General features: G+C 35.6%; 1 protein-coding gene across 6 annotated transcripts in view; it reads right to left on the minus strand.

Moving 5' to 3' along the window:
* Positions 1 to 22,336, minus strand: part of DIAPH2 (diaphanous related formin 2) — a 1,055,757-nt gene that overhangs the window by 719,349 nt on the left and 314,072 nt on the right. For all 6 annotated transcript variants that reach the window (XM_077888176.1, XM_077888175.1, XM_077888173.1 and 3 more), the window contains 4 exons: positions 20,357 to 20,475; positions 18,146 to 18,262; positions 16,324 to 16,442; positions 13,911 to 13,975 (listed from right to left, as the gene is read on the minus strand). In XM_077888176.1, the coding sequence (XP_077744302.1) occupies positions 13,911 to 13,975; positions 16,324 to 16,442; positions 18,146 to 18,262; positions 20,357 to 20,475 (420 nt within the window). The remainder of the gene's footprint in view (positions 1 to 13,910; positions 13,976 to 16,323; positions 16,443 to 18,145; positions 18,263 to 20,356; positions 20,476 to 22,336) is intronic.

A 22,336-nucleotide genomic window follows, 5' to 3' on the forward strand; every position in this document is an offset into this window, starting at 1 on the left:
AGACAAAGAATTGCAGTATACAGGGGATTGCACAACAAAAACACTTGCCCAAAACCATTCACTGGAAATATGAGACAGGCATCTTATCAGGAGTTTATACAACTAGCAGAGATACAAGACTTAAGTTTTAGAAGTCTGCACCATGGCCAATATGGAGCCCGGGGGATGTAGTGGTACACCAGTAGAGGCGGCAGATCGAACAATCTGAATATCCTCTGGAATGCACTTGAAGAGAAAGTTCTCCCTGCTTGGAGTGCATCTGCTAGAAGAGGCAGTGGATATGTGGGAACAAAAGGACCAGTGGGTGGCACTGTGCTGCCCAATTCCTTAGCATAAAGGGAGGGGTCTCAGCTGGTTAGAGCAGCTTACCTGGATGTTGGCTTTTTGCTGCACTTTACTGTAAACTCCATGTTGGTGCAACTGCATATATGGGACAAAGTGGTACCAGGACTAGTATGGCACAACACTCCCTCAGAGGATCAGAATGGCTCCACACTCACTGGAAACCCAAAGTTAGAGGAGTTTTGCAATGTAGTTGATGTGCCTGAGATAAACCACAGGTGCACTGCACTGCTGGGCAGGTAGGTGGCCTGGACATATATAGGGTGAATGCAAGGATCTGAGAGAAGTTTGGAACACATAAAAGGAGACATTTCGCTCCTTTGTGAGGGAATCCCAGACACTAGCAAGTACAAACTGTCTATGTCAGGGACAAGAAAGAGGACAGGTACCATTTTTCTCTACTCCCTTATCAGCAAGGACTGACTTCAGAGAGCAGCATAGTGCTCACAGTGGAGGCCAGAGGCACCTACATCAAGCCATATTCTACTGTGCTCTGCAAGTGCTTCTTCACTAGGGCAAGTATGCCTGAGAATCAGTGCAGTGAGGCTCACCTCCAGAGGAGCAGAACAAACCCCAACATGCACTAATTCTACTGACCATAGAGTGCTACAAAGCTTCAGCTCTACTGGAAAGAGAATGAGGACTCTTGACAAGCAGACCAGAACTCCTAAAGTACTAGGCCCCGAAAATTATACAACCTCTTCTTAATAAATCTATTACTCTAAGGAACAGGAAATATAACACGCTTTCCTAACATACAGAAGAAGACACAGACATAGATAAAATACCAAAAAGGAAAATTTATCCAAAACGAAAGACCAAGAAAAGGTCATGGTCCGAGATCTACTATAAACAGATATAAGTAATATTCCTGATAAGGAACTTAAGAGACTAACATAAGGAGTCTATCTCGGCTTGAGAAAAACACAAAGGATACCAGGTGGTCCCTCAGACTAAAACACTAGTCAGGCCACAATAAAAACTACTATAACCGAATGTGAAACTGATTGGACGTAATGACACAGAAAAACAAAAGAACTATGGGAACAAATAAATAATATATAAGATAAAACTAGGGAAAATAATAGTGTTAAGAAGGAAAGAAAATTTTTTTCAATTTTTTATTGGAGTTCAATTTGCCAACATATAGCATAACGCCCAGTGCTCATCCCATCAAGTATCCCCCCCCAGTGCCCATCACCCAGTCACCCATACCCAACCACCTCCCCTTCGACCCTCACTAGTTCATTTCCCAGAATTATGAGTCTCTCATGTTCTGTATCCCTTTCTGATATTTCCCACGCATTTTTCTCCTTTCCCCTTTATTCCCTTTCACTATTTTTTATGTTCCTCAAATGAATGACACTATATAATGTTTGTCCTTCTCCGATTGACCTATTTCACTCAGAATAATACCCTCCAGTTCCATCCACGGCAAAGCAAATGGTGGATATTTATCATTTCTAATGGCTGAGTAATATTCCATTGTATACATAAACCACATCTTCTTTATCCATTCATTTTTCGATGGACACCGAGGCTCCTTCCACAGTTTGGCTATTGTGGACATTGCTGCTATAAACATTGGGGTGCAGGTGTCCCAGGATTTCATTGCATCTGTATCTTTGGGAAAAATCCCCAGCAGTGCAATTGCTGGGTCATAGGGCAGATCTATTTTTAACTCTTTGAGGAACCTCCACACAGTTACCCAGAGGGGCTTCACCAGTTCACATTCCCAAAAACACAGCAGGAGGGTTTCCCTTTCTCCACATCCTCTCCAACATTTGTGGTTTCCTGCCTTGTTAATGTTCCCCATTCTCACTGGTGTGAGGTGGTATCTCATTGTGGTTTTGATTTGTATTTCCCTGATGGCAAGTGATGCAGAGCATTTTCTCATGTGCTTGTTGGCCATGTCTAGGTCTTCCTCTGTGAGATTTCTCTTCATGTCTTTTGCCCGTTTCATGATGGGACTGTTTGTTTCTTTGCTGTTGAGTTTAATAAGTTCTTTATAGATCTTGGATATTAGCCCTTTATCTGATAGGTCATTTGCAAATATCTTCTCCCATTCTGTAGGCTGTTTTTTAGTTTGGTTGACTGTGTCTTTTGCTGTGCAAAAAGATTCTTATCTTGATGAAGTCCCAAGAGTTCATTTTTGCTTTTGTTCCTCTTGCCTTCATGGATGTATCTTGCAAGAAGTTACTGTGGCCGAGTTCAAAAAGGGTGTTGCCTGGGTTCTCCTCTAGGATTTTGATGGAATCTTGTCTGACTTTCAGATCTTTCATCCATTTTGAGTTTATCTTTGTGTATGGTGTAAGAGAGTGGTCTAGTATCATTCTTCTGCATGTGGATGTCCAATTTTCCCAGCACCATTTATTGAAGAGACTGTATTTTTTTTTCAGTGGATAGTCTTTCCTCCTTTGTTGAATATTAGTTGACCATAAAGTTGAGGGTCCACTTCTGCATTCTCTACTCTGTTCCATTGATCTATATGTCTGTTTTTGCCCCAGTACCCTACTGTCTTGATGACCACAGCTTTGTAGTACAACCTGAAATCTGGCATTGTGATTCCCCCAGCTATGGTTTTCTTTTTTAATATTCCCCTGGCTATTCAGGGTCTTTTCTGATTCCACACAAATCTTAAGATGATTTGTTCTAACTCTCTGAAGAAAGTCCAGGGTATTTTGATAGGAATCGTATTAAACGTGTGAATTGCCCTGGGTAACATTGACATTTTCACAATATTAATTCTCCCAATCCATGAGCATGGAATATTTTTCCATCTCTTTGTGTCTTCCTCCATTTCTTTCAGAAGTGTTCTGTAGTTTTTAGGGTATAGATATTTTACCTCTTTGGTTAAGTTTATTCCCAGGTATCTTCTGCTTTTGGGTGCCATTGTAAATGGGATTGACTCCTTAATTGCTCTTTCTTCAGTCTCATTGTTAGTGTATAGAAATGCCACTGAGTTCTGGCCATTGATTTTATATCCTGCCACACTGCCAAATTGCTGTGTGAGTTCTAGGAATTTTGGGGTGGAGCCTTTTGGGTTTTCTATGTACAGTATCATGCCATCTGTGAAGAAGGAGAGTTTGACTGCTCTTTGCCAATTTGAATGCCTTTTATTTCTTTGTGTTGCCTGATTGCTGAGGCGAGGACTTCAACTACTATGTTGAATAGCAGTGGTGAGAGTAGACATCCCTGTCTTGTTCCTGATCTTAGGGAAAAGGCTCCCAATGTTTCCCCATTGAGAATTATATTTGCTGTGGGCTTTTCATAGATGGTGTTTAAGATGTTGAGGAATGTTTCCTCTATCCCTACAGTCTGAAGAGTTCTGATACGGAATGGATGCTGTATTTTATCGAATGCTTTCTCTGCATCTATTGAGACGATCATATGGTTCTTGTTTTTTCTCTTGTTGATATGATCAATCACATTGATTTCTTTACAACTGTTGAACCAGCCTTGTATCTCGGGGATAAATCCCACTTGATCATGGTGAGTAATCTTCTTAATGTATTGTTGGGTCCTATTGGCTAGTATCTTGTTGAGAATTTTTGCATCCATGTTCATCAGGGATAATGGACTATAATTTTCCTTTTTGGTGGGGTCTGTGTCTGGTTTTGGAATTAAGGTGATGCTGGCCTCATAGAACGAGTTTGGAAGTATTCCATCTCTGTCTGTCTTTCCGAACAGCTTTAGTAGAATAGGTATGGTTTCTTCTTTAAACGTTTGATAGAATTCCCCGGGGAAGCCATCTGGCCCTGGACTTTTGTGTCTTGGGAGGTTTTGGATGACTGCTTCAATTTCCTCCGTGGTAATGCATCCATTTCTTCTAGATTGCCTAATTTATTGGTGTAAAGCTGCTCGTAATAAGTTTTTAAGATCGTTTGTATTTCCTTGGTATTGGTGGTGATCTCTTCTTTCTCATTCATGAATTTATTCATTTGAGTCTTTCTCTCTTCTTTTTAATAAGGCTAGCTAATGGTTTATCTATCTTATTAATTCTTTCAAAGAACCAACTCCTGGTTTTGTTGATCTGTTCTACTGTTCTTCTGTCTCTATTTCATTGAGTTCTGCTCGAATTTTTATTAACTCTCATCTTCTGCTGGGTGAGGGTTTCATTTGCTGTTCCTTCTCCAGCTCCTTTAGGTGCAAGGTTAGCTTTTGCATTTGAGTTCGTGCCAGTTTTTGGATGGATGCTTGTATTGCGATGTATTTCCCCCTCAGGACTGCTTTTATTGTATCCCAAAGATTTTGAATGGTTGTATCTTCATTCTCATTAGTTTCCATGAAACCTTTAATTCTTCTTTAATTTCCTGCTTGACCCTTTCATCTTTTAGCAGGATGGTCCTTAACCTCTAAGTGTTCAAAATCCTTCCAAAATTCTTCTTGTGGTTTAGTTCTAGTTTCAAAGCATTATAGTCTGAAAATATGCAGGGGACGATCCCAATCTTTTCGGATTGGCTAAGATCTGGTTTGTGACTCAGTATGTGGTCTATTGTGCAGAAGTTTCCATGTGCACTTGAGAAGAATGTGTATTCAGTTGCTTTTGGATGTAAAGTTCTGTAAATATCTGTGAAATCCATCTGGTTCAGTGCTTCATTTAATGCTCTTGTTTCTTTGGAGATGTTGTGTTTAGAAGATCTATCAACTGTAGAAAGTGCAATATTCAAATCTCCAAGTGTATTATTATCTAAGTATGTCTTGTCTTTGTTTATTAATTGATTGATATAGTTGGTAGCTCCCACATTTGGTAAATAAACATTCATGATTGTTAGATCCTCTTGTTGAATGGATCCTTTAAGTATGATAGAGTGTCCCTCTTTATCTCTTACTACAGTCTTTGGGATAAACTTTAATTTATCTAATATAAGGATGGCTACCCCTGAATTCTTTTAAGGACCATTTGAATGGTAAATGCTTCTCCGACTTTTTATTTTCAGGCTGTAGGTTTCCTTCTGTCTAAAATGAGTCTCTTTTAGACAGCAAATCTGTCTGGGTCTTGCATGTTTAGCCAGTCTGAAACCCTGTGCCTTTTGATGCGGTCATTAAGCCCATTAACGCTCAGAGTCAATACTGAAAGAGAACCTTTCTGGATAAAGTATTCCTGGCTGCATGTTCTTCTCATTTAGGACCCTGAATATGTCTTGCCAGCCCTTTCTGGCCTGCCAGGTTTCTGTGGAGAGATCTGCTGTTACTCTAATACTTCTCCCCATAAAGGTTAGGGATCTCTTGTCTCTTTCTGCTTTAAGGATCTTCTCTTTATCTTTGGAATTTGCAAGTTTCACTATTAAATGTCGAAGTGTTGAGCGGTTTTTATTGATTTTAGGGGAGGGGGGGATCTCTCTGTCTCCTGGATCTGAATGCCTGCCTGCCTTCCTTCCAAGTTAGGGAAGTTCTCAGCTCTGATTTGTTAAAATACACTTTCTGGTCCTTTGTCCCTTTCAGCGTCCTCTGGTACCCCAATTAAATGTAGATTTTTCCTTCTGAGGCTGTCATTTATTTCCTTTAACCTATCATCATCGTCTTTTAATTGTTTTTCTCTTTTTTCATCAGCTTCCTTCCTTGCCATCAACTTGTTTTCTGTGTCACTCACTCATTCTTCACTCGTTAACCCTCGTCGTTAGGACCTCCAGTTTGGATTGCATCTCATTTAATTGATTTTTAATTTCAGCCTTAGTAGATCTAAATTCTGCATTCATGAAGTCTCTTGAATCTTTTATGCTTATTTCTAGAGCCACCAGTAGCATTATAATTGTGCTTCTGAATTGGCTTTTGGATATTGAATTGTAATCCAAATTTTGTAACTCTGTGGGAGAGTGTACTGTTTTTGATTCTTTATTTTGTGGTGAGCTTCTCCTTCTAGTTATTTTGCTCAGTGCAAAGTGGCCAAAAACAAGTTGTACTGGGAAAAGGAGAAAAAGAGAGAGGAAAAAAAGGGGGGCGGGACCAACAAAAACAAAAAACAAGGTGGAGTAGCCTCTGACTCTGAATACTGTAAATCCCTTGACTTCCCCTGGAACTTCCCACTGCTCTTTGGCCAATAATATGCTTTTCCCCTATCCTTCTAGAGGATCTTCTGGGGGGAGGGGCTTGCTGTGCTGATTCTTAGGTGTGTGTACCTGGGGGAGCTGCCCAGGCCCCTGCCAGGTGCACAGCTCAGTGTTAGGTGTTTATCCTGTGAGGACCTTCCTCAGTCCCAGGTACAAGGCGACACCAGGAGGAGGAACAACAGTGGCGGCATCCAGCTCTCCAGCTCTGGAGTCAGGTCCCGCAGTCACTACCTCAGCTCCCAGTCTGCAGGGGACTGGATGCTCCAAGGGCAGGGGTCACTGATTTGCACAGCTCAGGACTGCCGAGCAGCAGGAGCGTCCTCGGTGTCCTGGGCCCTCCAGTCCTTCACCTGTCCCAGGGGGAGCCCTGGATCCTGGGCTGTGTCCCCCAGCGCCCTTTGCTCCGGGGCCTGCACTGCTGGCATGGCGCTCCCAGCCACGCGGAGCCGCTGCCTGAGCTGCTGCCCGAGCTGATCCCGCCCCAGGGGCGTGCACTCCAGCCCTTTAGGGAGCTTGGCCCGCAGTGTGTGGCACGCTCTCCCTTGGGTCACAGTTCCTCTGTTAGTGCCCCTGGGAGCCTGAGGGCATCCCTGCTCCTCCTGGGATCCTGCTCGAGCTCCCTGGGAGCGCCTTTCCCTCTGGGAAGATTGGTAAAGGTCCTGCTTCTCCAGTCCTGGGATTTCCTGTCATGGGCGCACCAGCTCCACAGCCTTGGCCTGATTTCTCATGGGGGCCCCTCCCCCTTGGATGCTTTTTTATTTCTTTTTTTCGTCTTCCTACCTTGATAGAAGTGCAAACTCTTCTCACTGTAGCATTCCAAATTCGTAGGTTTTCAGGATGATTTGAAAGTTATCTAGGTAAATTGGTGGGGACTGGTGACTTCGGGACCCTACTCTTCTGTCATCTTGCCCTGCCTCCACCAAGAAAAATTTTCAATAGTGAATGTAGACTTAGGGAAATTAGCAGATTCCATCAACCATAATAACATTTGTTTTATAGGAGTCCCAGAAGAAGAGGATAGAGAAAATGGGGTAGAAAATTTAATTAAAGAAATACTAGTTGAAAAATTCACTAATCTGGGGAACAAAACAGATATCCAAATCCAGGAGGCAAGAGTACAGCCATCAAAATCAACAAAAGCAGGCAAACACCAAGAGAAATTCTAGTCAAATTTGAAAAATAAAGAGATAGATAAAAAAATTGTAAAAGCTGAAAGGAAATATAAATCTATAACTTAGAAGGAAAGACAAATAAGGTTAACAACAGACTTATCCACAGAAACTTGACAAACCAGAAGAAAGTGGCATGATATATTCAACATGCAAAGTACAAAAAGTATGCATCTAAGAATATTCTAGGCTAACATTCAGAATAGAAGGGGAGATAAAGAGTTTCCCGGGGGAAAAAAAAAAAACAAAACAAACAGTTTGTAACCACCAATACAACTCAGCAAGAAATATTAAAGATGATGCTTTTAATAACAAAGATAGGCCAAAAATGACAAAGACTGGAAAGGAACAGAGAAAATCTCCAGTAACAATGACTTTACAATACAATGGGAAAAAAATCATATCTATCGATAATTATTCTGAATGTCAAAGGAATAAATGCTCCAAACAAAATACGTAGGGTAAGGGATCCCTGGGTGGCGCAGCGGTTTGGCGCCTGCCTTTGGCCCAGGGCGTGATCCTGGAGACCCGGGATCGAATCCCACATCGGGCTCCCGGTGCATGGAGCCTGCTTCTCCCTCTGCCTGTGTCTCTGCGCCTCTCTCTCTCTCTGTGACTATCATAAATAAATAAAAAAAAAATTAAAAAAAAAAATACGTAGGGTAAAAGAATGGATTAAAAATATGATGTTCTAAAACCTTTAAGATGCAGTAAAAGTGGTCATAATAAGAAAGCAATAGAGGCCTACATGAAGAAGCAAAAGACATCTCAAATACACAACCTAACCTTACACCCAAAGGAGCTAGAAAAGGAACAAAATAAAGCCTAAAGCCAGCAGAAGAAGGGAAATAATAAAGAATAGAGAAGAAATAAATAATATAGAAACAAACAACAAGAACAAAAAACGAGTATGACATATCAAAGAAACTAGGAACTGGTCCTTGAAAGAATTAACAAAATGGTTAAACCACTAGCCAGACTTGTCTAAATGAAATAAATAAAATCACAATTTATAGGAGAGTTCACAACCACCACTGTAGAAACACAAAAATTAGAAAGGAATAGTATAAAATTTGTATGACAAAAATTGGGCAGTCTAGAAGAAATAGATAAATTTGTAGATATATATAAACTAACAAAACTGAAATAGGAAGAAATAGAAAACTTAAAAAGACTGATAAGCAATGAAGAAATTGAATCAGAAATCAAAAAGCACTCAATGAACAAGACACCTGGACCAAATGTTTTCCAGGGAATTCTAACAGACATTTAAAGAAGAGTTAATACTTATTCTTCCCAAACTGTTAGAAAAAATAGAAATGAAAGGAAAACTTCCAAACTCATTCTATGAGGCCAGAATTATCTTAATTCCAAAACTAGACAAAGACCCCCCTAAAAAAGAGAATAAAAGCCAATATTCCTTATGAACATGGATGCAAACATGGTTATCAAAATACTGGGAAATCAAATCCAAAAGTACATTAAAAGAATCATTCACCACACCAGTGGGATTTATTCCTGGAATGCAAGGGTGGTTCCATAAGATTCACAAATAAATCAACGTAATACACCACATTAATTAAAGAAAGGATAACAACCATATGATCCTCTCATTAGTTGCAGAAAAAGCATTTGACAAAGTACAGAATACATTCTTGATAAAAACCCTCAACAAAATAGGGATAGACAGAATAAACTTCACTATCATAAAGACTATAGATGAAGGACTTACAGCTAATATCATTCCAATGACAAAAAAAAACTGAAAGCTTTCCCCCTAAGGTCAGGAACACGATAGGAATGTCTCTTCTCACCATTTGTTCAACATACTGCTGAAAGTCCTAGCCTCAGCAATAATAAAACAGAAATAAAAGGTATCCAAATCAGCAAGGAAGAAGTCAAACTTTCACTCTTTGTAGATGACATTTATTATGTAAAAAGCCAAAAGATTCCACCTAAAAAAATGCCAGTACAGATACATGACTTCAGTAAAATCACAGGATACAAAATCAATATACACAAATCTGCTGCATTTCTATACACCAATAATGAAGGAGCAGAAACAGAAATCAAGAAAATGATCCCGTTTACAATTGTTCCAAAAGCCATAAGATTCCTGAGAATAAACCTAGCCAAACAGGTAAAAGATCTGTGTTCTGAAAACAATTGAACACTTCTGAAAGAAATTGAAGCTAATTCAATGAAATGCAAAAATATTCCATGTTAGCAAATTGGAAAAACAAATATTGTTAAAATGTCTATACTATGTAAAGCAGTCTACACATTCAAAGCAATCCCTGTCAAAATACCACTAGCATTTTTCACAGAGGTAAAATAAGCAATTGTAAAATTTGTATGGAACCACATAAAAACCTGAATAGACAAAACAATTTGAAAAAGCAAAGATGGAGGCATCACAATTCTGGACTTCAAGCCATACTACAAAGCTGTAGTCATCAAGATACTTTAGTACTTGGCACAAAAACAGATACATTGATCAATGGAACAGAATAGAAAACCCAGAAATGGACCTACAACTATATGGTCAAATAATCTTTGGTTAAGGCAGAAAGATCATACAATGGAGAAAAGACAGTCTGTTCAACAAATGGTCTTGGGGAAACCAGGTAGCATCATGTAAAAGAATGAAACTGGACCACTTTCCTACACCATACAAAAAACTAAATTAAAAATGGATTAAAGACCTAATTGTGAGATAGGCAGCCATCAAAATCCTAGAGGAAAACACAGACAGCAGTCTCTTTCACATCAGCTTGTTACTGAATATGTCTACTAGAAGCAAAAGAAACAGAAGCAAAAATGAACTATTGGGACTTCATCAAGATAAGAAGCTTCTTTATAGCAAAAATAATCAACAAACATAAAAGATGAACTTTGGAATGGGTGAAGGTATTTGCCAATGAAATATCTAATAAAAGGTTAGTATCCAAAATCTATAAATAACTTATCAAACTCAACACCCAAAAACCAAATAATCCAGGTAAGAAATGGGCAGAATATGAATAGGCATTTTTCAAAGAAGTCATAAAGATGGCTAACAGATATAAAATGCTATACATCATCCTTTGTGAGGGAAATACAAATCAAAACTATAATGACATACCACCTCACGACTATCAAAACAGCTCAAATTAACAATACAGAGAATAGCAATGGTGGCAAGGATGCAGAAAAAGGGGAACCCTCTTATACTGTTGGTGGGAATGCAAACTGGTACAGTCATTCTGGAAAACAGTTTAGAGATTCCCCCAAAAGTTAAAAATCACACTTATCCTACAACTCAGCAATTGCACTAGTAGGTATTTATCCAAAGGACACACAAATACTGAATCAAAGGGGCACATGCACCCAGCTGTTTATAATAGCATTATCAACAATAGCTAAATTACGGAAATAACCCAAATGTCCATTGACCGATGAATAGATAAAGAAGATGTGGGGTGTGTGTGTGTGTGTGAGTGTGTGTTTGATATTACTCAGTCATCAAAAAGGATGAAATCTTGGCACAAGCAAGGACATGGATGGAGCAAGAGTATATTATGCTAAGCAAGTTAAGTCAGTCAGAGAAGGACAAATACTATATGATTTCATTTATATGTAAAATATAAGAAACAAAACAGATGAATGTGAAGGAAAGAAATATTTTTAAAAAGGGGAAGACAAATCATGAGAGACTCTTAGCTATGGAGAACAAACTGAGGGTTGTTGGAGGGGAGGTGGGAGGAAATGGGCTAAATGGGTGATGGGTATTAAGGAGGGCACCTGTGATGACCACTGGTTGTTATATGTAAGTGATGAGTCACTAAATTCTACTCTTTACGCTGTATGTTAAGAAACTAGCAGATGGGGATCCCTGGGTGGCGCAGTGGTTTGGCGCCTGCCTTTGGCCCAGGGCGCGATCCTGGAGACCCAGGATCGAATCCCACATCGGCCTCCCGGTGCATGGAGCCTGCTTCTCCCTCTGCCTATGTCTCTGCCTCTCTCTCTCTCTATGTCTATCATAAATAAATATCTGTTGGAGAAGTGAAAAAAAAAAAAAAAAAAGAAACTAGCAGATGCACACTAAGCAGAAAAGACCATCTGAATGGTGAATATCCATTTACTGGATCCAGCCCATCCCTTACCTCATTCAGGGCACCAAGGTGAACCAAACAACCCTGCATACATAGAGTAAATACTGCTTATGTTCATCTATACAATATATGCCTTTTATTATCAGTGTCACTTTGAGTCATTTTAAAAGGCCATATTATACAATTAACATTATTCTGTTTCTAAAATTGATATATCTTACTGTCTACAATTGTCTTTAGAGTATATAGAACAATAAAAATGTATATTTACTGTTAATAAATATTCATCCTGATAAATCCAACATTTGGAAATTAAAAAATATCAAACACAAGTCTGAAGAAACAGTGGGTGTTGGAATTAGATAATAATAGTGTTTGGGTCAAACACACAATGCTAATTAATTAATGTTCCACGTAGGTTAGTCCAAATTGTTTCTAATCTTTAAAAATTTCAAACCCACTCCAGATCTTCCACAATCAGTAAGTGACCATGTTTCCTAGGTCACTGAGAACATGCAGCCTTTTTAACTTCACTCTACTATTCAAGTTAAGATTTTATCTCATTCTGTATTTCTACCCTCCCTCCCAAATTTATCTTCTTCTAGTGTTTTTTAAGCATGATACAAACTGAATAGAAGAATGCAATGTTTCTGCTTGTAATTTAAAGTGATCTTAATCTGTAAACCCATAGAGTAAGAATCACAGAAGCCTGAAATATACAGGTTGGAAAAGTTCTTAAGGGGCCACTAAACTTATCCTCTTCTGTTAATGATGATGAAATTAAGATCCAAAGAGAGTAAGTAGTAAGTGGTTTACTTAAAGTCACAGCTAATTAGTGGAAAGCTACAATCAGATCTTATAACTACTGCTTCTCATTCTAGCTTCCCTACATATTTTTTACTACTTTATATAGCCTCTTAAAATCACCCAGAATAAGAGAAGGCATGCAGATAACCACTGGGAGACCATATATGTTTTCATTCTAAGTACTGGTGATGAGAATAAAGCACTAAACACTGAAAAGCTTTTTGTAAAATTATTTTCAGGGCTCCATTTCCCATATTATATGCTTACAGAAAATTTTATCAGATAGATCATCACAATCTGCTCTAGTCTTGTGATGACTAATCAAACTGGCAGTGAAAAATTAAGGAGACTCTATGATTTTCAAAGGGAATTCTAAATTTGCTACTTATACAAGAACATTATATATATAAAGGTCTATGAAAAAGCATGCATTTTCTTCAACCAATAAAAATGAAAACTTCACACAAACATTTTATGCTCAAGTTCTGAAAATCTATTCTAGTAACTGAAAGAGCAAAGACATTTCTTCAGATGCCCTTAAGTAACTTCAATAACACTCTAATTTCTAAAGTGATAGCAAAATCTAATCTAATCTCGAAGGTAAGTCATAGCTTTGAAGAGATAGCAGAATGTAAGCACTTTATCTTGCTGTCAGAAGGCTGAAAACTGGAGAGTTTTTAGAGTTGTGCTTCAATCCTTCTCCCTGCACCAATAGGAGAGAAATACTATACTAATGCTTCATAGGGATACAGTCTAGAACAAGAAAATGGAACTTTTGGTACAAACTCACAACTGCAGTTATGTTTTCATAAAACAAGGAAAAGACCATCTGAAATCTAAATAAAATACGATAACCCATAATACTTGTATTTATATAAGTTATTAACCTACAAAGAAAGGGGGACCTCAAATTTACCAAGCCTACATGAAGTAGCAGAACCATTTAAAAGTGGTAACAATAAAATTCAAAGAAGAAAAGTCTAAGCAGAGAGAGACAGAAAGAGAAAAAACCTTATGTAATCCTGTTGCTATTTAATAGCACTGTCTTTAAACAGCATGATAGGTTACACTAGCTAAACGTCTCACAGTTCTCCAAGGAAGCTACCTATTGTAAGTGAGAACTGCAAGAAAGCAATGACAGGAATATATTTTGGTTGATTGCTTCAAATGATATCTTTCCAATAAACTAATTTTATTTCACTTATCACTCTGGTAGAATATAGTTAGTGCTTTTCTTCCATAATACATTAAAGGTGATGAGGAGGGAACAGTAGCAACCTTATCTTATCAGGAACAAAATCAATATTTTGTAGTCATGTTTTAATCCAGAAACATAAAGTAATATATAACTGAAATAACATTTATAAAGCATTCCATAAAGAAATAAGACAAAATACGTATTGTGAATAAATTATTAATTTAATAATTATGGTTAATATAAGCCTTACCTTCTTTGAAAATTCTGCTGCTTTTTGTTCACTTTCTTCAACTTTTGCCTTGTTCACACAAGAATCTATTAATATTAAAAAAATAATCAGAAATTATTGTACCAGATATCTAGGCAAAAGATGAATGACAGCCTATAATTCCACTATGTAGAAAATCATTTTTATGTCAATTGCTATTAATGGTAAATTGACCTACACTACATATAAAATGTAAATCACCACAATTTTTTTGCATACTAACTGAATTCAATGATAGTATTGCTGAGTCACAAAACCAAGCATCTAAGAATGTATTTCAGTAAATCATCACTATTTTAGAGGTAGTCAGTTATTTCCCAACTTTTACAACAACATAATTCTTTAAATATTTTTGAAGTTTACTATGGGTGGAGAGGTGACAAAGAATCTATTCTTAAGATTATTAAGACTCAAAATGACCTTTAAAATAAGACTATAATGGGAGACACAATACCATTCACTAATTCAGGTTTTTTAAAGATATATAACTTCTTAGATAACTTCTGATCTGGAGCAGAATGTGTTATGTAAATAAGGAAACAAACATTAAGTTTCTCGGGTCTGATCAAATATTCCAGATCATTAATAACTGATGAACCTCTTTTTGGTAATATTCTCATTATTACATAGACAAGCCTATTACATATCTAGCCATTCTGTACCTATTTATTCACCCAAAAGAAATGATAACATATGTCTATATCCTTGTATATGAATATTCCTGGCAGCTTTAATTATAATAGCCAAAACTAGAAAGAACCCAAATGTCTATCAACAAGTAAATGTATACATAAACTGCAATATATCCATATACTAGAATACTATTCAGCTATAAAAAGAAATAAACTATTGATACATTAATATAACAACATGAATGAATCTCGAAATAGTTACACTACATAAAAGAAACCAGACAAAAACAGAGTATATCCTATATGCTCCTAGTTATATGAAATTTTAGAAACTAAAACTAACCTATAGAAAGAGAAAACAGATCAGTGATTATCTCAGGATGGGGAGAGGTGGAGGCATTAGAAGGAGAGGTTACAAAGGAGAACACAGAAACCTGAGAGAGTGATAAAGATGTTTATTATCTTGACTATGACGATGGTTTTAAGTACACATACAAATATCAAAATCTATCAAATTATGTTCTTAATAATGGATAGTTTTTCTCACATCAAGTATATCTCAATAAAGGTCTTTTTGTTTTTGTTTTTGTTTTTTTTAAAGAACTGTGTTTAAAGAACTAAGGAGGAAATTGGTAAATGATGAGACATAGGTGGCAGATCTGTGTTGTGCTGTCAATGGTTGTTAATGATCTTCATTTCAATTTCAATCGGAAAAATGTCTCATAATATAAAGTCCCATGAAAAATCAGCATATAGATAGGTTAAAAAAAAAGAGAGGGAAGAAAATGTACTTAGCCAAAAAGTGAGTAATGGTGGTGGAATGTACTGAGCTGATAAGTGAGATTGGTGGTTTTTCTGTCACTTACATAAACCTCTAGATTACCTAGAATAAATGAGCATTGGTTTTAAAATCAGAAAATAATACATAATAATTAATAATAAGGAATTCATCTTTGAATATTACTGTAAGTCTGCCTTGTGCTACGGAGTGAAGAATAATATAAAATTGGCATTCCACAGCTGTTGTTTTCTTTCTTTAAAGATAAGACAAATCTTATGCATGATGAATCTTAGCAAAAGTGATTTTTATTAGGTATAAAAACTGTTTAACTGTAAAATCAATATAACATAGCATATTTCACAAGAGAGGTTTCACATCATCACTCAGAGATTGTTCCAGAAAGTACAGGTAACTAGTAGCCTAGGATGATATAACTTCACTTTCTTAGTGATCCAAGTAGATGAACATGATCACCTCAAATTCTTTCCTAGATTTAAGACCTATGAAAATATAAATTGATCTACTTTGATAGAATTAAAAGGTCTTAAGTTACTGAAGCCTGCATCCTTTCTCAAATTTGAACACTAGACCCTACTGTACATAGGATTTCTATAAAACCACTGAGGTGCCAATATAAACTGAATCAAAGGATTTCAGACTCATATTTCTAAAAAGCAAAGCACTCTATTCTATAATAATAATATTATTATTATTAATATGATTTTCCTGTGTGTGAGGGTCACTGATTTTAAACTGATTTCAAGAACATTATAACATATCTAACAGGTTAATATTTTTAATCATACAGGCAGAACTCTCATGATCAACCTAATTAACAATTATGATGATTGAATACTCACAGACACAATGACTTTCCAGATATTAATAAACGAAGTTCAGTGAGAACACTACCTTCAAAATGTGATATTTTACAGAAAAGAGTGAAACACAAAGAAAGGACATTGAGGATAATATTACGTACCTATCAGATGTGTAAAATCAATGTCTAATCTTTGCCTATACTTGAAATCTGGGTCCATACCACTGCAGTGCAGCACTATCTGTGAAATGCACTCCTCAATTATTTTGTAATACTGTGGCCTGAAAGAGACAAAGTATTCTTGAATATCTTTTTTACCTATACAAGTCAATTTTCTTAAGAAGTGGTTCAGGACACCTGGGTGGCTCAGTTGGTTAAGCATCCAACTCTTGATTTCAGCTCAGGTTATGATCTCAGTCAGGGTCATGATCTCACGGTTGTGAGATTGATCACAGCCCCCCACACCTCACCCCATGTTGGGCTCCATGCTCAGTTGCAGAGTAGGCTTAAGATGCTCTCCTTCTCCCTCTGTCTCTCCTCCAACTCATGCTATCTCTCCTTCTCTCTCTGTCTTTCTCTGTTTCTCTAAGTAAATAAATAAAATCTTTTTTAAAAAGTGGTACAGCATGATAAAAGAATGCTTTTTCTAGCACATTAGAAGAGATCTTTCTAGCAATTAAACTCCCCTAGGAGAAATATGCCTAAACTTAAGGATGGTCTGGACATTATAATACAAAACCCATTATAACGTAATTGTGAACACTGACTTAATAGTCTAGTTTGTAGAGATTCATGCTTGTGTACAAAGATACTTATCAATATTATCTATTTCCTTAAGTTATTGTTCTTAAAGTTAATGAAAACAAATGACCTGTTAGTCCTATATCCATGGATACAGAAATGGTTCTAAGCCCCTACAAGTTCTCAATTTCAGTAAAGCATGATCCTATTTTCGCATTAGGTGGCAATGCCTTGAATTTACAATACCATTTTTACTCAAGATTAGCTATAACAGCTTACAAAACTAGACTGACCCACAATATTCCAAAGACCTATTTATGCACTTTTTTAAAAGATCCATTTCATAGAAGCATACACACTTAATATGCATGGCCATAGCCTGAATTTGTTCTAAATGTCAAAGGCTTTTAAGCATACTCTAATTCTGTAATCTATCAAGATAATTATGGCCTTAAAAATAACTACTTGCATACTTCAAAAAAATTTTAAAGGCACTTTTGCATTAAAATTTAGGGAGAGTTTAGGGACACCTGGGTTGCTCAGTGGTTTAGCACCTCTCTTCAGCCCAGAGCATAATCCTGGAGTCCCGGGATCAAGTCCCACCATGGATCCTGCTTCTCCCTCTACCTATGTCTCTGCCTCTCTCTCTGTGTCTCTCATGAATAAATAAATAAAAACTTAATATAAAACAAAATAAAATTTAGGGAAAGTTTAGTATTTATCAGTGGCTAATAAAGTCAACAGAGAAGAATCAGAAACACTAGTATAGAAAAATAATGACATAAATATTCTTAAGATTCTGTACTGATAACTAGCCAACCTACTAAAAGTTTGCAAACAAAGCCAAACAGAGTCTAATTGCTTTTGTTATAAGGCTAGCCTCAAGAATAAAAATAAATAGTAATATATATTACCCATCTTAGGCTTTTTCAAGTCATCTTCAGTTTTAGGATAGATAATACTGGATTATAATCAGTCTAGTCAGGGGCTTTCTGAGTAAACAAGGAAAACACAAGTGTTTTCTTTGCGGCCATGTTAATTATCTACTAAATGTCCTGTCACTGGGGTGCCCAGTTTAAAGAATAGACCCTTCTGGCCCAATTAAAAATAAATTCACACCTTTTAAAAAATGTTTCCTGAAGTCATCAAACTCGTATACACTAGGATGAAGTACATTATTAGTTTTTCTTAAATATGGAATTCAAATTACACAAATACTAGTACTTTCAGAACTGCCTCTTACCTGATATAATAATCATTTCTGATGAGCAAAAAATGTTGTAGAATGGATAATAAGTAATTTTCAGCAGCAGTATCCTTCAACATGTTATATAGAAGATGATACACTTCATTCATATCAGTAAAAATAAGTAAAGGAAAAAAATTGATGAAAGTTTCATTCATAACAAAATCAGTTTTATTTTTTAAAACAATGATGTACCATTTTGTTTCCCTTACTGTTTATACACCTTCAACTCCATGATCCAGTATTTTAAAATTTACAGAAATAAATTTAACCTATGGAATCACTTTAATTTTTTAATGAGAGAAAAGACTTAAAGAGTATTTCCAGGATCATTTAATCATCAAAACCTTAAATAATCAGTTATTCATTATAAATTACAGATGATAGCTGGTATGATTGGAATAGTTACGCGATTAGAGAAAATGGTTTATTCTTAATCTTCCTGTGGCTGTGATAGTGGACCTATATTATTCATGTAAGCCACTACTCCTCTATTTTCATTACCACACAATATGGAAGGTAAAGGAACATTCTATGGACTGTTAAAATATCACGAACTAGTTTTATATTATACTGATAAAATGAGTACTAAATGTAAATTTTTTTCTCTTTCCATTCATTTGTATTTCATTATTTAATAAAAATGGAGAGTATAGATAATAGAACTTGAAACATTTTTCTTCGGATATAAAAAGAGTAGATGCTTTTAGTAAACTAGACAACAGATTTCAAAACTTTTATTTTATAATAAAAGTGAAGACCTGGAAAATCAATATAACAGAAAAGTAAAAGAGGAAATGTAATCCTATATTCTAAAAATAACCTGAAATGTCAACATTTTCTCTGAATACAAGTGTTGTGTTAAAGTCTCATAAGATCTTTTAAGTGGTTACAGAATGTAATCCAAAATAGCTTTATGGTACAATTTGATTATAAGAGAAATCTATACAAAGTAAGGAAGCAAGATATATATTAATATAAAAAGCATTTAATATTATGGAAATTACTGTAGACTAGAGTCAGTAATGATGGATAAGAAATTACTAGCATTGATCCTTTCTAATACTGACATTGTTATCCATTGCACACACATTTATCCAATACTTAGGTGTAAAATACTTCAATAGTAGCATTGGATGGGATCCCTGGGTGGCGCAGCGGTTTGGCGCCTGCCTTGGGCCCAGGGCGCAATCCTGGAGACCCGGGATCGAGTCCCACGTTGGGCTCCCGGTGCATGGAGCCTGCTTCTCCCTCTGCCTATGTCTCTGCCTCTCTTTCTCTCTCTCTCTGTGACTATCATAAACAAATAAAAATTTAAAAAAAATAGTAGCATTGGAGGAAAAAGATGAAACATAAAATTTCTGCCCTCAATTTAATAGGGCAGAGAGGTGTACATAAATAAGAAAGATATAAAGTAGAAAGTACTGTAGCAGTTTCAAGGAGAGGAAGATGCCAGCTTTTTTTTTTTTTTTTTTTTTTTTGGCGGTAAACGGAAGAAAAGGGAGGAAGCCATCATAGAGGAAAAATTCCATCTCAAAGATCATTTTAGTTCTGAATTATTTCTCAATTCCCCCCCAATCCTAAATAAGAAATTTACTGAGTGTGAAACAAATAGGCAGCAATGCTGTGACAATCATCTTTTAGATCTAAAATCATTTCATATAAAATCATTGCCATAGGAAGATTATATACTAGTTGTATCTGATTCAAATGCATCTACCAAACAGCCTTGTTATACTCAGATACTATCACATCCGAACATTTTTTTTCACTAAGGAACCAAAATAGTTGGATTGAGAATAAGGCATTTATTTAAAGTGACGTGTATCTCTAAACTATTGAGTATATTTTAATAAACTATATTACCTATAGTTACATATGAACTCAATGAACTTTTCCCCTCAAATTCTTATATGTGAGGTATACACCTGAGGTGCTTGTCTATTCAAAACTATGGAGCTGAATATATCTATAATACAGCAGTAGGCAATTGTGAGATTTCAATAGAGCTTGTGTAAAACATGAGGACAGTCTGACAATTCCTCAACATGAATCTCAAGGATAGCATCATAGTGAGGTATTAATATAAATAAATGAATGTAAACTGGGCTGACAGATAAGAATTCTAATAATGGGCCACAAAATCACCCACGAATCCCTTTCTCACAATATATGCAAAATTATTTTTGTGGTATGTCAAAAGGATATTCCATTTCTGCTCGAATGTCATTGAGACGGTGTGATAATTCAGTTAGGTCATCTTCTTTGTTCTCATCAAATACTTTCAGCTGAATATCAAGCTCATCATTCTCTTTTTCTTTTAGATCCTAATATATAAACACAAAACTTAACAGATGAGTAACAGTTTGACAACACCATACTTTGGTAATAATATTATTCATTTATATACACAAAAGGAATTTTATATCGCCAGACACTTAAGTTTTCTGAGAGAAAGTAAACATACTACGTATTTTCCTATTTTAAAATAAAGGTCACACATTGCAGTCATTGCATTTTCTTTTCATGCCCCAGATTTCTATTTAAATTAAAAATTAACAAGCACTTTTACTAAGGGTGAAAAAACTAATTGCTAACAGCCCAAATTAAGTACTGTTGTCTTTTTACTAAATACACTAATCAAAGATCACAAAAGAACTCATGCGGTTAGAACATTCACATAGGCCTCTGGCAAAAAATGCAAATATAGATCAATTGTATTAATGAAGAATAAATTAAAGGATATATTCAAGCACAACAGTCCCAAGTATGGCGAAGAAATTTTATAAAGAAATTTATTTTAAATGATATTTTGTGATTTTGAAGCAAAAAAGCATCAGGATTTTTTTATCAAGCTGCAGGACTAGCCTCCTCCCCCACTTTTCATTTTTGCTTAGCTGAATCACAAAATAGCAACTTGGGCATTAAAGATTTGTTTTTGTAATACATTATAAGCACATGCATTACAAACCTCTAATAATTTTTAAAGTAACAGTATGAACAAAATCTTTGGAAGCATGCCACACGAGAGATTGTTGGGCTTAATATATATCACCTGTAATATCTTTTAATATGTGTCCATTAAGTTGCAGATTTCAAAACCCAAATCGATAATCCCAACTGTGGATGATCAAGGGTGATACTGAAAGTGGGACTAGGATCTCAGAGCTGAGCTTGAATTCTAAAAGGAAATGCAAGCATGGGTGTACTTGAAATTAGATCAATAAAACAAAATAGGATTCATTTCTTGTTTCTATTTTTATTGAATAGAATAATTAAAAATATAATGGCTATTACTAAAGCCAAATGCAAATTTATGAAATTTCTAGATTTCTTCTAACACTCAAGTAATAATTTACTAAAAATTTACACACAGAACATATGATAATACTTATTACAATGTTTCTATAGGATTTCATAAAAAATATATGACAAATAAATATATTTACATTTAGTTCCCTATTAGTAATAACTTGATTTAGATTTAGTTTTCCACATTTAAATCAATGTGAATCAAAAAATTATCTACCATTGATGGTCATATTATCAGATGATTTCAGAACTCCAGTAAGACAGGAGCAGAAGCCAGACACAAATAATATTCTGATCATTGTAGAAACAACTATTAACACATTCTAAAATATGGACTTTTCTTTATTCTTCTGTTACAATATGCTCTTTCTTAGATACTCACTACAAAACTTGAACACTTTTAAATGTTAGAAAAACAGAAAAAGCTAATTTAAATACTGTCATTTAATTAGCATCAAAACATTGTAAAACATGGAATTAATCTGCATAATTAAAATATTCTCTGTGAAAATAACTGATTGTCTAATTGTTTTTAATTAGGACAACACATTAATTATACAATATACATAGTATGTGAACATACATAGCACATATGAAAACAGACATAAAATGCAATATCTTATACTGTTTATTAGTAGTTGCCATTAAAATAAATATATATACATATACACATACACAGTAACATGTATAATTTCCTTTCAGTCAAATTTCAAACTTTGAAAAATATATCCATATATTCTTGATGAAATAAACATTAAGGTTTTTTTTAAACAAAAGTTTTTATATAATAGCACAAATATGATATCCTATAAAAGGAAATGGAAATATATCACTAGAGTTTTATATTTAAAAATGTAGAATATCATAATATCACAA

This window comes from Canis aureus, chromosome X, assembly GCF_053574225.1.
Source record: "Canis aureus isolate CA01 chromosome X, VMU_Caureus_v.1.0, whole genome shotgun sequence".
Taxonomy (NCBI): Eukaryota; Metazoa; Chordata; class Mammalia; order Carnivora; family Canidae; genus Canis; species Canis aureus.